Source organism: Bos indicus x Bos taurus, chromosome 26 (genome assembly GCF_003369695.1).
Source record: "Bos indicus x Bos taurus breed Angus x Brahman F1 hybrid chromosome 26, Bos_hybrid_MaternalHap_v2.0, whole genome shotgun sequence".
Classification (NCBI taxonomy): domain Eukaryota; kingdom Metazoa; phylum Chordata; class Mammalia; order Artiodactyla; family Bovidae; genus Bos; species Bos indicus x Bos taurus.
In genome coordinates, this window is record NC_040101.1 from 12,440,358 (window position 1) to 12,457,360 (window position 17,003).

General features: G+C 48.6%; 1 protein-coding gene across 1 annotated transcript in view; it reads right to left on the bottom strand.

Moving 5' to 3' along the window:
- The window catches only part of GRK5 (G protein-coupled receptor kinase 5), a 232,155-nt gene that overhangs the window by 69,516 nt on the left and 145,636 nt on the right, over positions 1-17,003 (bottom strand). The window contains exon 3 of the mRNA XM_027528411.1: positions 3,010-3,122. Within this exon, the coding sequence (XP_027384212.1) occupies positions 3,010-3,122 (113 nt within the window). The remainder of the gene's footprint in view (positions 1-3,009; positions 3,123-17,003) is intronic.

The following is a 17,003-nucleotide window of genomic DNA, read 5'->3' on the forward strand; positions in this document are numbered from 1 at the left end:
AAAGGAGATCAGTTCCAAATATTCAATGGAAGGACTGATGCGGACGCTAAAGCTCCAATACTTTGGCCACCTGAAGAACCAACTCATTGGAAAAGATCCTGATGCTGGGAAAGACTGAAGGCAGGAGGAGAAGGGGACGACAGAGGATGAGATGGTTGGATGACATCACCGACTCGATGGAATGAGTTTGAGTAAGCTCCGGGAGTTGGTGATGGACAGGGAAGCCTGGCGTGCTGCAGTCCATGGGGATGCCATTAGTTGCATTCAGTTGCTCAGACACGACTGAGCGACTAAACTGAACTGACTGAACCAAACAGTAATGAAAAGGAAGTATTTTTCAGTGAGCAAAGGAAGAAGGAATGATAGAATGTTGCTATGTCACAACCCTTAATTAATCAATAGATTTGGATATTGAATATCAATGGCTACTGCCATCTCAAAAAGACACCAGATATCATAAGCTCCCTAGCAGAAGAGCATGAAACCACTTATGAAGTCAGCTCCCAACCACTGCCAGAGTGAAATTGAATCTGACAAATTTCTGAAGTCAATGAGCAACTTACAAGAAATACAGAGGAACCTATCAAATGACACATGAGGGTGAGAACACAACACTCAGACCACGGGACGCCCTTGGATGTGGTTATAAACTGTGAAGAGATGCATTTGCAAAAAGCATGAGAAAATCAGAAATTTGAACACTGAGGAGTATTTGATGATAGTAAGGAATTATTACTTTTTAGCTGTGCTAATGGTACTGTGGTTTTTTCGGCTAAGGAGCCCTCATCATTTAGTGACACATACTGACATGTTCATGGATGAAATGACAGAAATGAGATCAGCCGCAAAATGCCACAGGGTGGGGGGTGTGGGGAGGATGTGGGTGAAACAAGATTGGCCTTGAGTCTGTAACTATTGAAGCAGGTGAAGAGTGCATGGGGGTTCATTATACCATTCTGTAGACTTCTACTTTTTATAGCTTGAAATTTTCCATAATAAAAAGTTATGAAAATACTTGGCCCCATCCCCAGAGATTCAAATTAATGAGTCTGGGCTTCAGTTCAGGCACTGATTATTTTTTTAAGGCTCCCCAGGTGTTTCTACTGCTCAGTTGAGGTTGGGAACGATTGCAATCACTGGCATGGAGACCAGGACAGGCTGTGGAGGGAAGGGAGCTGGGCCGGGAGAGGTCAAGGGACCAGGCACATGGTCCTTGATCTGGTTGGTAAAGAATGATAAGAGGGCGGGGTCCAGGACAATGCAAAGATTTCACATGTGGGTGATGGTGGGGTCACTGAAACAGGGAACGTGTCAGGGCTAGTAGTATGGGGGACCTGGGGGAAGGTGCTGAGTTAGTTTTAGGTGTTGACTTTGAGGGGCCCATGTGACTGTCAGTGAGATGTTCAGTGGACAGTTCGGCCAGTGGGTCTAGAGATCCACACTGAGACCCTAAAGCAGATACACAAACTTGGGCCCCATCGTGCTGTCCCCCAAACCAAGCCAGAGGTCAGGATGGCTGCAGCCAACGACGGCATTAGGGCCTCTAGGTAACAACAGCATCTCCACACCCTGCCTTGGAAAGGGGGGCCCAGATGACCCCATTCCTTTCACGACTGACCATGATTCATCCTTCATCTCCCTACTCCTTGTCCACTTTCCTTGGATAGACTCCCTAGGCCCAGGGTGAGGTGCCCTAACCTCCTGAGCACGTGCCAAGGAACTCCTGCATGTTCATATGTCCTGTTCTAAAAGCTCACGCAGATTAATCAACATGTTTTTAGTTTGTTTTTTTTTTTAAATTGAAGTATAGGCGATTTACAATGTTTCGGTGAAGAGAAATGATTTCGTTATATATACACTCACACACATTTTTTTTTTCAGATTCTTTTCAATTATAGGTTATATATGCTACACAGTAGGTCTTTGTGTTTATCTGTTTTATATAGGGTAGTATGTATCTGATAATCCCGAATTCCCAGTTAATCCCTGGTCACTGGAACAGGGATCACGTCAGGGCTGGTAGTCCGGGGGACCTGGGGAAAGATGCTGGTGGTGGTTTAGTCACTAAGTTGTGTCTGACCGTTTGTGACCCCATAGACTATAGTCGTCCAGGCTCCTCTGTCCGTGGGATTTTTCAGGCAAGAATGCTGGAGTGGGTCAACATTTCCTTCTTCAGAGGGTCTTCCCGACCCAAGGATCGAGCCCCCATCTCCTGCATTGCAGGTGGATTCTTTACAGACTGAACCACCAGGGAAGAAACCATATACAGTAGCATGTATCTATTAATACCAAACTCCCAGTTTATCCCTTCCCCGCCTTTCCCCCTTGATAACCACCAAGTTTGTTTTCTATGTCCATGAGTATACTTGTTTTGTTAATAAGTTCATTCTATATATTTTTTTTAGATTCTACATATAATTGGTATTATATGGTATTTGTCTTTCTGACTTTCTTCACTTAGCATGATAATCTCTAGGTCCATCCCTGTTGCAGCAAATGGCACTATTGCATTCTTTTTAATGGCTAATCCAGCATTTATCTGTAACTATTGAACTGTAGTCTGTAACTATGTAACTGTTGAACAAATGAGTGACCAGTACATCTGAAGGAAGACCCCATGGCGTTAGTCATGTCTGGGTATGCCAGTAGACAGCACAGCCAGCAGCTGACAGATCACTTCGAAATAGTCAACACATGTTCCTCCCACAAATACTGAGTGCTGTATGGGCCAGGCATAATGCCAGGCAGGCGTGAACTGCAAGCCCAGGGTCCTGGCCCCAGGGAGCTTGCATTCTAGTGAAGAAGCAGATGGTAAACAAGTGTACAAACAAACACAGCAGGTGATGACCTGGAGACAAGTCTGCATTCTCAAAGTCTGCACTGGCAGCTTCTTTGGCGACAAGGTTATTCTTCATCCATCTAAGTCACAAGTCTTTATCCTTCCCCTGGACAAAAACCATCGCTGATCACAGAGGACCAGAAGCTCCCAGCTCAGGAGCAGGGACTTACCACCGAGTCCAGGAACTGAATGTAGGACTCCAGCCCAGGTCTGGTTTCGCAGAACTGCCGGAAAAGCAGCCTCCCGACTGGCTGTTTGTCACATAAACTGCAGTAATCTCGGTCTGGAGAAAAGAAAAGAAGAATACGGTGAGACCCAGAGAGGGCCAGGCAGAGCCATCAACCCGCGTCTGGATCCTCATCCCAGATGGATGCAGCAAGGTGACTGGCAAACTCTCAGGACCCCTTACTCATCTCCAGGCTCTGCAGACTCAGAGGGTCAAGGTCAGGGTAGAAAAGGGGGCCAGTTAATACCTCGCCTCTACTCTCCAGTCCACTCCCTGTTTAATGCCCTGAATTCTGTGTGGACATGCTAGCAGTTCCTGGCACTATGACTGCATCCCTAGCTGGCTGATTAGCATGTCACATTCCTTGGTTACAGTCACTGGATAAGGGTGCCAAGCATGCAACCCAAGCCACGAAAACCCACATGAGCCACAGATGTTGCTTGGGCACGCTAAGCCTCTTTTCCTCTGGTGCTGGGGTACATGGGTGTGAGGCCAGGGTCTGCTGCAGAGATCTTGATACTGCACAACAAGCTGCTGTGAGGACGACATTCACATGGAGAGGAGGTCAGAGCTGGGAAAATTATGAGTAGGTGCTCTGGTGAAGTCATGAATCTGGATCACACTATGCCTGCAACCTGCAGCCCAAACCACATCTGAAAAGCTTATTTATGAGCATTGTTTAGGACAATTTGAAAAACTTTTAAAATGACTTATAATTCAAAACATTCTAATGAATGCAGTTAAAAAAAAAACTCATATTTGCCCAACTGAAGCAAAGCCCAGTCTTAGAGTCCTTCACATTGTGAAAACCCTGCATTTTTCAGCTAAGGAGCTAGAGGCACAGAGGCAGGCAGTAACCAGTCTTCAGCTATTGAGTAGCCAAGAGAATTCTGAAGAATAAAGACAGTGTAAGGCTCAAAGCCAGAGGCCTGGAGACCAGGGTTCTAGCCAGAGACCTGCTGTGTGACTGCAAGCAACACATCTACCACCGCTGGGCGTTAGTCTTCCTCTGTAAAATGAAGATGCACGTTGGAGGGAAGATGGGAGGGTCCCTTCTGGCTCTTTCTGCAACGACTCCGCAAGAGGCTTTCTCTGGCCAGAAAGATGCTCCAAGGTTTTGCTGAGACACCCTGCCTTGGATCCCCTAGAGCACTGAAAATGAGCCCCTTGATTCTGCAGCTGCACCAGGAAAAGTCAGGTGACCCTGTAGGGAAACCAGGAAGAGGGTGAAGTAGACCTCATCAGGAGAGCCATGCAGAAGGAAGGAAAGACTAGATCCTTGCCAAGTGCAGAGGAGGAACCAGGACAACTGTTCCTTTAGAGGGGGTTTCCCTGGTGATATGAAACACAAGAAGATGGGAAGAAAACCATCACGCCCACTCACTTTCATACCCAAAGAGTTTATCCACAGGAGGTACAGCCATTACTTGTAGGGAAATTGGTGGCTGTGAGCAAGGGCTCTGAAGCTAAACCCAGGTTCAAATCCCTGCCTCACTATTCACTGCCTGTGTGCCCTGGGGCAGATAACCTGACACTTTATCCCTCAGTTTCCTCATCTGTAAACTGGGAACGATAATCACACCTACCTCCTAGGACCAGCATGCTGCTGCTGCTGCTGCTAAGTTGCTTCAGTTGTGTCCAACTCTGTGTGACCCCATAGACGGCAGCCCACAAGGCTCCTCTGTCCCCAGGATTCTCCAGGCAAGAATTCTCCCTTTCTTTGTGGAACCTCCTCCCCCGAGTCTGTAAAATTCCAGCCCATGCCATGGTTCTAAGGGAATGACTTCAGGGAGTTTCAGGGAGGAGCACATGACTCTGTCCCAGCCAATCTGAGTCCTGTATCAGGGACACACTGATAGGTTCAGGGGACGGGGCCTTGGAAGTCCTTCCAGGGATTTTGCTAGATCTTCCAGAAAAGAAACATGTACCCCTCTGGGATGACAAGGTCTTATGAATAGTCAGTCAGGAGCCAACACAACTGCCTTTCCCACCAGGCAGTGAGAGCCCACGGAGAGTGACGCCAACCCAGGAGAAAGAGTTGAGTAAGAAAGAGAAGCCTGGAGCTGCAAATATCATGGGAGACCCCAAAGGCAACTGACTGAGGCCTGCTCTCCACCTGCACCCTTATCCACCTATCGCTTAAGCCAGTGGTGATAGGTTTTTGTCTCCTGGGTCAGGAAGATCCCTTGGAGAAGGAAATGGCAACCCATTCCAGTATTCTCGCCTGAACAGAGGAGCCTGGATAGCTACATAGTACATGGGGTCACAAAAGAGTCGGACACGACATAGCGACTAAACAACAGTAAACGAAAGAGCAAGTGACTAGGGCTGGCGAGCTTTATCACCCACTTCTCCTTTCCTGGGCAAACTGCCTGAGGGTAAGAACTGTTTCTGAAGGAATCCACTGGCTCTTGGGGCTTCCCTGGTGGCTCAGACAGTAAAGAATCTGCCTGCAATGCGGGAGACCTAAGTTCCCTCCCTGGGTCAGGAAGATCCCCTGGAGAAGGAAATGGCGACCTACTCCAGTGCCCTTGCCTGCAGAATTACACGGAGAGAGGAGCCTGGTGGGCTACAGTCCACGGGGTTGCAAAGAGTCGGACACGACTGACACTTTCACGTCACCAGTTCTCAGTATACCATACTCAGAAGGCACTCACGACCTTCCCGTTCTCTCTTGAGTAGATACGCTGATGAACACAGATGAGACAGCTTGCAAGTCTCCCCCTGGGCCCCTCCTCAAGTGGTTTGGGGGCTGAAACTAGCCTTGAATTGTTGCCTCACTCAGCCTACCTTCCCATGCACAGATGGTTTGGGAATAGCCACCCCAACAACATTTAACCTACCTCGGTGTGTGGCAGGATCGGTGAGTGTAAAGGGTCGGGGGAATGGGACACGATCCCAGACCTCAGGGATCTTGGATTCCGTTGGAAAGGTGGAGTGTGTTTGGGTGAGCAGACAAGATCCCAAGTGACAGTAATAAAATGTCAGGTCGTCATCAGCGACAGGAGGGAGTCTGGGTTGGAGTCTGGTCGCCCCGTGGGTGACTGGTCTGGGGCCTGCACCTGTTAACACCGTGCCCTGTGGACATAGCCTGCATTCTCACTGCCTCCCTCTCAGCCTGATCCCACAAGGACAGAAAACAAACTTTTCCGTCCTTGCCCGATGAGCTGAGCTTCCCCAGCACCAACACAGAACAAAGTAAATTACCTCATGTCAAACTCCATTTTATTCAATTATGGCAGGGAGCGCCCCCATCGCTGATGCGATTCGAGCGAGAGGCCCTCCCCATCTCTGAAAGCAATTATGAGATTTCATGCACCACACTGTGATTCCTCAAGGGTTCATCTGACAGGGTTTTCTCTCTCCATATGGCGTGTGCTGTCAGTATGGAAACAAGGATGCTGTAAACTCACAGCATAGTAAACACCATGTGATTCCAACACAAGCTGTCAGCACCTTAGTTCTGACTGTGCCTCTCCCAGCTGTACAGAGGATCCCAAGCAAGAAAGCCAAGTGCCGGGAGCCTGGAAGAAAGAGGATTAGCAAGCATCTACTGGGATGTTTCCTTAACTTGAAATAAAGATAAACGGACCTGTCCTCTGAGGAAGTGCAACCACCACGAAGATTGAAGGGCAAAGTCTGCAGTTCCTTTAGAGACAGAGAAGGAGGCCACAGAACAAAGAATAGGAATCTGAGGGTTGATCGAGGCGACAGGAAGAGGTGAGGATCAAAGTTCTTAATGCGTCAAGAGCAAGTCCAAGGGGCAGGTCACTTCCGGAAAGTCAGAGGCTACTGCAGTTTAAAGCACAAGTTGCTCTGTGATATCGATAGATCTTCAGAGTGGATCCTTCCTGGTCAGTTTCTGTGGAAGCTGGGCATGTTGTAGAAATGCCCACAGCCCTTCTCCCAAGGGTGTCCTAGGGGGGTTTGGTGGGGAGGAGTTCCCAGCATAGAAGGGCAGGGATCTCTCTGGCCTCTGAATCTCTCTCTTAGACTGGGAGGCCCTGGGATGCTGGGCACACAGGCAGGCACACACACAAACACACCAGCTCTTCTGAATATGAAAATTCTGCTTTTGGCTACATCACTCATTGATCTTTCCCTCCAAGACAGAAAGAGCCTGTTGTTATGTAAGGTGTGAGGAGCATCGGGCTCCGTGCCCCCAAAGTATTCACCAATCATCTAGTCATTCCAGCCTATTCTTTAGGTCCTTCCTTCATTCAACAAACTCTCTTCCAAGTTTTCCTGCTTTATGATACCAGAAGGTTCCTTCAATTTTCATACACTCTTATTGAACTGAACACCCAGTGGGGGTGGATGGTGTGGATGAGTGGATGGGAGGAGACACACCTTATACCCCCTGGCGGGTTAATGAGCCAGAAGCAGGCTTGGGGTTAACAGCTGGCCGTCAGCTAAGACCACGATTAGGGGTGTGGTCTTTGTGATGTGACATTTGACCTTGGCTGTTGTAGCATTGGTCTGGTGGACATAGAAAACTGAAGCATATCTAGAGGAAGGTAATGGACAGAGGGTCCAGAAAGCCCATTCTAAGCTCTGAACTTATAGTGCCCTAGGTCAAGGGGCAGACTGCACCAGGGAGGGCTGGGGCCCACCAGCACCCAGGAGGGTGGGGGATGGGGGATGTGCTGGAAAGGCAGGCTGAACTTATAGTGCCCTAGGTCAAGGGGCTGACTGCACCAGGGAGGGCTGGGGCCCACCAGCACCCAGGAGGGTGGGGGGCGGGGGATGTGCTGGAAAGGCAGGCTGGGTTCAGACAGAAAAGAGCTGGACGCCAAGGCCAAGGAGACTGGATGGATTCCCCATCCCACCGGAGCCTCAGTGATTCTAATGAGCACAAATGAATTCAAGTGCAGTTCATGGGAAGGTGGACAAAAATGGGGAGGGAGCAGTGAGTCCGAGACGTTTACGGAAGAGGTCGCTGGTTTGGGAGCCATTCCCACCTGTGGTTCAAGCTCCGGCCTTTGGGCAGGGAGGGCGCAGCCTGTGCGGTTGCGAGATCCTACTTTGTTGAGAAGCTGAACTGAACTGGCTTTAAGGAAACCACATGTGTCGTTTGTTTCTTCAAGGGCTTGACACCTCCCAAGCATGCCCACGGCTGGCCAGGGAAGACAGTGGTGCCGCTCCGTTCTGCAGCACGCCGAATTCCTGCCAAAGGGGCCTCAGACAGAACCGCTGTCCTCTTAGCAAGTTCATAGACACTGGCTGAGCCCCTTCTGGGCAATGCATACCGGGGCCTGTCAGGGCACCCCTTAAAGGAGGCTCCCCCTCCCCCAGGTTTTGTGTTTGTCTGAGCATTTTGCTTACCTGCCCCGCTGAGGCAGGATGAAGGAAAGATCACAGGTAGGGCTGGTTACTGCTCAGCTGTGAACAAAGCTGCAGAGCAGGGCTATGGGAAATGCTGAGGGGCACACACACAGCTCTCCTGACTTGGGTGAGTTTTCAGGGGTGGTGCCCATGGGAGGCTCACTGGAGCATGGGAACAAGAGGGATGGGGTTGCCAAAGGCAATGCCAATTGTCAAGCACAGGAGAGAGGCTGAGTGCTGGGGAAGGAGAAGGTCAAAGCCAGAGAAATAGGGCCAGAGGCTAGGAGGAGGCACAGGGAGAAGCCACAGTGCATGGCTAGGTGTGTTATGGCAAAGATGCAGGGCTAGGTCTGCAACCACTGCAGGGAACCTTCAAGAATGGCTTAAAGTATATGGAGGTTCCTCAAAAAATGAATACGATCCAGCAATTCCACTGCTGGGTATTTATCCAAAAGAATTAAAATCAGTATTTCAAAGAGGAATTTGAATTTCCATGTTCATCTCGACAGTATTCATAAGAGCCAAGATGTGGAAGTTAAAGAGGTTAAGTAACTTGTTTGAAGGTTCCTGAGTCCCAGGAGGTATGATCAAAAGATGTCTAAATTTTGGGGGCAGGATTCACGGTGGTGGTGGTGGTGGTTTAGTTGCTAAGTCATACCCAACACTTTGTGACCGCATGGACTATGGCCCATCAGGCTCCTCTGTCCATGGGATTTACCAGGCTAGAATACTGGAGTGGGTCACCATTTCCTCCTCCAGGGGATAGTCCTGACCCTGGGATTGATACTGCATCTCCTGTGTCTCCTGTACCACAGACTCTGTACCACAGAGCCACCAGGGAGCCTGTTGTTGTTCTTGCTGTTCTGGTTCAGTCACTCAGCTGTGTCTGACTCTTAGTGACCCCATGGACTGCAGCACACCAGGCTCCCCTGTCCTTCACCATCTCCTGGAGCTTGCTCAAACTTATGTTCATTGAGTTGGTGATGCCATCCAACCATCTCATCCTGGCTGTCCCCTTCTCCTCCCACCTTCAATCTTTCCCAGCATCAGGGTCTTTTCCAATGAGTCAGCTCTTCACATCAAGTGGCCAAAGTATTGGAGCTTCAGTGTCAGCATCAGTCCTTCCAATGAATATTCAAGATTGATTTCTTTTAGGACTTTTCTTGATCTCCTTGCAGTTCAAGGGATTCTCAAGAGTCTTCTCCAACACCACAGTTCAAAAGCATCAGTTCTTTGGTGCTCAGCTTTCTTTATGGTCCAACTCCGACATCCATACATGACTACGGAAAAAAACATAGCTTGGGCTATATGGACTTTTGTCAGCAAAGTAATGTCTCTGCTTTTTAATATGCTATCTAGGTTGGTCATAGCTTTTACTTCCAAGGAGCAAGCATCTTTTAATTTCATGGTTGCAGTCACCATCTGCAGTGATTCTGGAGTCCAAGAAAATGAAGTCTCTCACTGTTTCCATTGTTTCCCCATGTATTTGCCATGAAGTGATGGAACTGGATGCCATGATCTTAGTTTTTTGAATGTTGAGTTTGAAGCCAGCTTTCTCACTCTCTTCTTTTACCTTCAAGAGGCTCTTTAGTCCCTCTTTACTTTCTGCCATAAGGATGGTGTCATCTGTGTATCTGAAGTTACTGATATTTCTCCCCGCACTCTTGATCTCAGCTTCTGCTTCATCCAGCCCAACATTTTGCATGATGTACTCTGCATACAAGTTAAATAAGCAGGGTGACAGTGTACAGCCTTGACGTACTCCTTTCCCAATTTTGAAACAGTCTATTGTTCAATGTCCGGTTCTAACTATTACTTCTTGACCTGCATACAGGTTTCCCAGGAGGGAGGTAAGGTGGTCTGGTATTTCCATCTCTTCAACAATTTTCCACAGTTTGTTGTGATTCACACAGTCAAAGGCTTTAGCATAGTCAGTGAAGCAGAAGTAGATGTTTTTCTGGAATTCTCTTGCTTTTTCTATGATCCAACAGATTTTGGGAATTTGATCTCTGGTTTCTTTGCCTTTTCTAAATCTAGCTTGAACATCTGGAAGTTCTCGGTTCATGTACTGTTGAAGCCTCACTTGGAGAATTTTGAGCATTTCTTTGCTAGCGTGTGAGTTGAGTGCAATTGTGCAGTAGTTTGAACACTCTTTGGCATTGCTTTTCTTTGGGATTGGAATGAAAACTGATCTTTTCCAGTCCTGTGGCCACTGCTGAGTTTTCCAGATTTGCTGGCATATTGAGTGCAGCACTTTCACAGCATCATCTTCCAGGATTTGAAATAGCTCAACTGGAATTTCATCACCTCTACCAGCTTTGTTTGTAGTGATGCTTCCTAAGGCCCACTTGACTTCACACTCCAGGATGTCTGGCTCTAGGTGACTGATCACACCATTGTGGTTATCTGGGTCATGAAGATCTTTTTTGTATAGTTCTTCAGAGAAGGCAATGGCGCCCCACTCCAGTGCTCTTGCCTGGAAAATCCCATGGGTGGAAGAGCCTGGTAGGCTGCAGTCCATGGGGTCGCTAAGAGTCGGACACGACTGAGTGACTTCACTTTTGCTTTTTCTCTTTCATGCATTGGAGAAGGAAATGGCAACCCACTCCAGTGTTCTTGCCTGGAGAAGCCCAGGGGCAGGAGAGCCTGGTGGGCTGATGTCTATGGGGTCACACAGAGTCGGACACAACTAAAGTGACTTAGCAGCAGTAGCAGTCTGTGTATTCTTGCCACCTCTTCCTAATGTCTTCTGCTTCTGTTAGGTCCATACTGTTTCTGTCCTTTATTGTGCCCATCTTTGCACCCTTGATATCTCTAATTTTCTTGAAGAGCTCTCTAGTCTTTTTCATTCCATTGTTTTCCTCTATTTTTTTGCATTGATCACTTAGGAAGGCTTTCTCATCTCTCCTTGCTATTCTTTGGAACTCTGCATTCAGATGGGTATATCTTTCCTTTTCTCCTTTGCCTTCAGCTTCTCTTCTTTTCTCAGCTATTTGTAAGGCCTCCTCAGACAACAATTTTGCCTTTTTGCATTTTTGTTGGGGATGGTTTTGATCACTGCCTCCTGTACAATGTTATGAACCTCCATCCACAGTTCTTCAGGCAGTCTATCAGATCTAATTCCTTGAATCTATTTGTCACTTCCACTGTATAATCATAAGGGATTTGATTTAGGTCATATCTGAATGGCCTAGTGGTTTTCCCTACTTTCTTCAATTCAAGTCTGAATTCAGCAATAAGGAGTTCATGATCTGAGCCACAGTCAGCTCCTGGTCTTCTTTTTGCTGACTGTATAGAGCTTCTCCATCTTCAGCTGCAAAGAATATAATTAATCTGATTTCGGTATTGACCATCTGGTGATGTCCATGTGTACAGTCTTCTCTTGTGTTGTTGGAAGAAGGCATCTGCTATGACCAGTGCATTCTCTTGGCAAAACCCTGCTGGCCTTTGTCCTGCTTCATATTGTACTCCAAGGCCAAATTTGCCTGTTACTCCAGGAATCTCTTGACTTCCTACTTTTGCATTCCAGTCCACTATGATGAAGGGAGAAGGCAATGGCAACCCACTCCAGTACTCTTGCCTGGAAAATCCCATGGGTGGAAGAGCCTGGTAGGCTGCAGTCCATGGGGTCACGAAGAGTCGGACACGACTGAGCGACTTCACTTTCACTTTTCACTTTCATGCATTGGAGAAGGAAATGGCAACCCACTCCAGTGTTCTTGCCTGGAGAATCCCAGGGATGGGGGAGCCTGGTGGGCTGCTGTCTATGGCGTCACACAGAGTTGGACACAACTGAAGCGACTTAGCAGCAGCAGCAGCAACATGATGAAAAGGACATCTTTTTTTGGTGTTAGTTCTAAAAGGTCTGGTAGTTCTTCATAGAACTGTTGAATGAAAACCACAGTCACAGAAAACTAACAAACAGATCACATGGATCACAGCCTTGTCTAACTCAATGAAACTATGAGCCATGCCACATCGGGCCACCCAAGGCAGATGGGTCATGGTGGAGAGTTCTGACAGAATGTGGTCCACTGGAGAAGGGAATGGCAAACCACTTCAGTATTCTTGCCTTGAGAACGTCATGAACAGTATGAAAAGGCAAAAAGATATGACAGTAAAAGATGAACTCCCCAGGTCAGTAGGTACCCAATATGCTACTGGAGAAGAACGAAGAAACAGCTCCAGAAGGAATGAAGAGCCTGAGTCAAAGTGGAAACAATGCCCAGCTGTGGATCTGTCTGGTGGTGAAAGTCAAGTCTGATGCTGTAAAGAACAATATTGCATAGCAACCTGGAATGTTCGGTCCATGAATCAAGGTAAATTGGAAGTGGTCACACAGGAGTGGTAAGAGTGAACATCAACGTTTTGGGAATCAGTGAACTAAAATGGGCAGAAATGGGTGAATTTAGTTAGGATGACCGTTATATCGACTACTGTGGGCAAGAATCCCTTAGAAGAAATGGAGTAGCCCTCACAGTCAACAAAAGAGTCCGAAAAGCAGTACTTGGGTACAATCTCAAAAACGACAGAATGATCTCTGTTCATTTCCAAGGGAAGCCCGTGGAATATAATATAATCTGAAAATATATATAACTGAATCACTTTGTTGTATACCTGAAACTAACACAATATTATAAATCAATTATGCTTCCATTTAAAAAAAAGAGAGCGAATGGCTTAAAGAAAATGGATAGGTTCTTCCCTGGCAGTCCAGTGTGGTAAAAACCCCAAACTTCCAATGCAAGGGGCACAGGTTCAATCCCTGGTTGGGGAAATAAGTTTCCACATGCCAGGCAGCACAGCCCTACCCTCCACCAAAAAAAAAAAAAAAGAAGAAGAAAGGAAAAAGAAAATGGACAGGAAGTAATAGGTTGCTTGGGGATAGAGGTGAGACACAAAGAGACACAAGTCAGCACAGTGTTAACTGAGGGGTTCAGCAGGTAAATTTATTTGGTGATGAAGGTCACTGTCTGAGAACACATGTGCAGGCATGCCAACACATGCATACAGATTTGCAACACACATGTCCTGAAGGTTTTAGGCAGAGCCAAGCCTACCTCAAAAGTCGGGCATGACCCTTACCAAGTTATCACCCAACAGAGGGCACACCAAGACAAGAGGCCCCATCCTCACCGCCACTCTGGGATGTGTGGTGTTTGCTCAGAGGCCCTTGAGTCCCCCAGCCTGTTCTCACAGTAAGCCACTGATGGTACCCACACCTCAGGCCCACTATGAAGGACACCGGCTAGAGATGACATGTGGTGGCGGTGTTTTAGTTGCTCAGTCATGTCTGACTCTTTGAGACCCCATGGACTATAGCCCACCAGGCTCCTCTTGTCCATGGAATTCTCCAGGCAAGAATACTGGAGTGGGTAGCCATTTCCTTCTCCAGGGACTAAATGTGTCCCTTCCCCCTATTAATACGAAGAAACCTAATGCCCAGTGTGATAGTGTTAGAAGGTGAGACCTGGGAGGTGACTAGGTCGTGAGGGTGGAGCCCTCATGAATGGGATTCGTGTCCTTTTAGAGGAGGCCCCGGAGAGCTCCCTCACCGTGTCTTCCCTGTGAGGACACAGCAAGAAGATGTCGTTTATGAACTGGCACCTGAACTTCCAGCCTCCAGAACTGTGAGAAATAAACTGTTGTTTATGGGAATTCCCTGGTGATCCAGGGGTTAGGACTCCATGCTTTTACTGCCAAGGGCCCAGGTTCAGTCCCTGGTCTGGGAATTAAGATCCTTCAAGCCTCACGCCCTCCCCGCAAAAACCCCACAATAAACAAAACCCTGCTGTTTATAATCCACCCAGGCTGTGGCATTCTGCTGTAGCAGCCCAAATGGACTAAGGTGTTATCCTGTCTTGGGCACGTCCCCGAACCTGAGACCCAGCACCTCTTGCATCACACGGGCAGTCAGAGCACCACACGGCAGTCAGAGGATCAACAACACACATGAGCGTCCAGGCCACTCTCAGCATATCGCAGGCCCTACACAAACAGTAGGCCTTCCCAAGGGGCTCAGTGGTAAAGAATCTGCATGCTAATGCAGGAGACATGGGTTCGATCCCTGGGTCAGGAAGATCCCCTGGAGAAGGAAACGACAACCCACTCCAGTATTCTTGCCTGGGAATCCCATGGAGAGAGGGGCCTGGAGGCCTATACTCCATAGGGTCACAAAAGAGTTGGACATGACTTAGCGACTAAACAACAACAATGCAAATGGTAGCCATTCGGATATCACCTCTCCTCTAGAAGACTCGGGAGAGTCAGAAAGGAAGTGGGATGTAGCCAGTGAAAGCGGGGCTGGCTCTGCATTAGCACCAGAGATGGCAAACCCAGCCACTCCTCTTGACGTTGCTGAGCCCCGGGAAAGGCAGGGGCCAGGGCTTTGCGGCCCTTCTCCCCCTCCTCCAAGCCTCTCTCTCAGAGAGAAGCCACACGTGTCCTCTCAGCACATGGATGGCGTTAAAATCTCACAACCCACAATCAATTCGTGCAAGACTCATGACCCCCAGTGGATTTAGAAACAGGAATGATATTGATAGTGAAGATAAATAAATGCTGTCACTGTTTTCATTCTTTTCGAGTGACATGAGATGGGAACATACTTTCTTAATTAAGAGCCTGTGGTATGTGGATGCTTGGAGGGTCACCAGATTTTCCCAACTGAAAGCCAGAACTCAGGCTGTGGGACTGCATGGCTCCCCTCGTGGCTACAGACCCAAGCAAGGGAGGCCGCCGTCCCTCCCTCCCGACGCAGTCTCAGTCCCCAGCGGATGGGGAGCGAGGAGAAGCTGGGGTGCGAGGAGGCGTCAACCCCGAAACCAGCTTGGGATTGTGTTCGTTGTCTCCCCAGGCACTCCTTGAACTTGGGCCAAAGAAAATGCACGTTCCATTTCAGAAGTAAGAGCAACAGGGCTTCCTGAGGAAATGGAAATGCTAACACCGGAGCCCTTGGAAATGAAACCACATGTTTATTGCACATGGAGGGGAGTCAGGGTAGGGGGGCGTCCAAAAGTAACTCCTGGAGCCATCTCTCTATCAACTGGAGGTTTTGTTCCTTTCTTTTTGTTTCCTTTCATTTTATTAAACACCATTTTACTGAAATACCAGGTTTTATTGTTCTGTTTTTTTTCTTGTTGGGGGCAAGGGTCCCAGTAGGTCCCAAGGCAATTGAGGAAAACAGACTGGAGGAGACTGGATCAGACGGAGGCCTCGAGCCCCTCCCTCCAGGTCTAAGATGATAAACAGCTTTCTTTCAAAAATTCCTGCCAACGCTGGGAAAACAATCGGGCGTTTGCTCTGAGGAAAAGGCTGTCTGACGTTTGAAAGGCAAGATAGCATCACGGATAACGGCAGTTCTTCACAGCCCGCCTCTTGGAAGAAGCAGGAGAGGAAAAAGGAAACATTTGGTATTTGGTTAGCAACAGCCGAGTGGGTTCCTATTGCTTCAAGAAAGATGTTTTTATGTGAATAAAAAAATGACATATGGCACATTACACAAACACACCCAAACCCAGCCCCGTCTTCCTGCACTTTCTGTCACCCTCGTTTTGGTTTCGAGTTCTACTGAATGTCTTGTACTTGTCACATGTCTCTGGAGGACCAAAACTATTAAGCCTGAGCCTTACAAAGGTTAGCGACACCCGGAAAAGTCACACATGAAACCCACCACTGAGTGGGGTGTTTGGGGTCTGGGCTGCCAGGTGGGGGAAGGGAGGGAATATGGGGTGGGGGAAGGGGGAGGAAAGGAGGGTCTGCTCTGAGGATTTGTGAAAGAAAGAGGAGTGGGAGGGGGCTGAAGTGTGTTTTTGCGGGGCCCCAGTGCGGCAGCCCAACCAGCCCCACCTCTGCTCTGAATCCACTGGCTGCTGTCAAAGCCCAGGAGGAACCTAGAGCCTGGGAAAGGGCTGAGGGCTGAGCTGAACAGGACGCCAAGCCGACTCTGTCACTGCAGGGCCCTCTGGGTAACGGTGGGGCCCTAGAGTCCCGCAGTGACCCTCCCTTATCCTCGAAGCCAAGAAAAGCAGAGAGTTCAGATACTTCCTTGAAATGAGAATGAGAGGAAGAACTGGGTGGGTAAGTGGAGCAGTAGGAGAAGGCAATGGCACCCCACTCCAGTACTCTTGCCTGGAAAATCCCATGGACGGAGGAGCCTGGTAGGCTGCAGTCCATGGGGTCGAGAAGAGTCGGACACGACTAAGTGACTTCACTTTCGCTTTTCACTTTCATGCATTGGAGAAGGAAATGGCAGCCCACTCCAGTGTTCTTGCCTGGAGAATCCCAGGGACGGGGGAGCCTGGTGGGCTGCCGTCTCTGGGGTCGCGCAGAGTCGGACACGACTGAAGCGACTTGGCAGCAGCAGCAACAGTGGAGCGGTAGAGTGGCGGAGGTGGGCCTGGGGAATGGCCAGGGAGGCACAGACACTGTGTGGCTGTGGCTGGGATGCCCGGCATGGGGGAAGAGCTGGGGACAGACTTGGGACCTGGGGTCCACGCTTGGCTTTCTTCCTGAAAAGCTGAAAGTGTTAGTTGTTCACTTGTGTCCAGCTCTTGCAACGCCATGGACTGTAGCCAGCCAGGCTCCTCTGTCCATGGAATTCTGCAGGCAAGA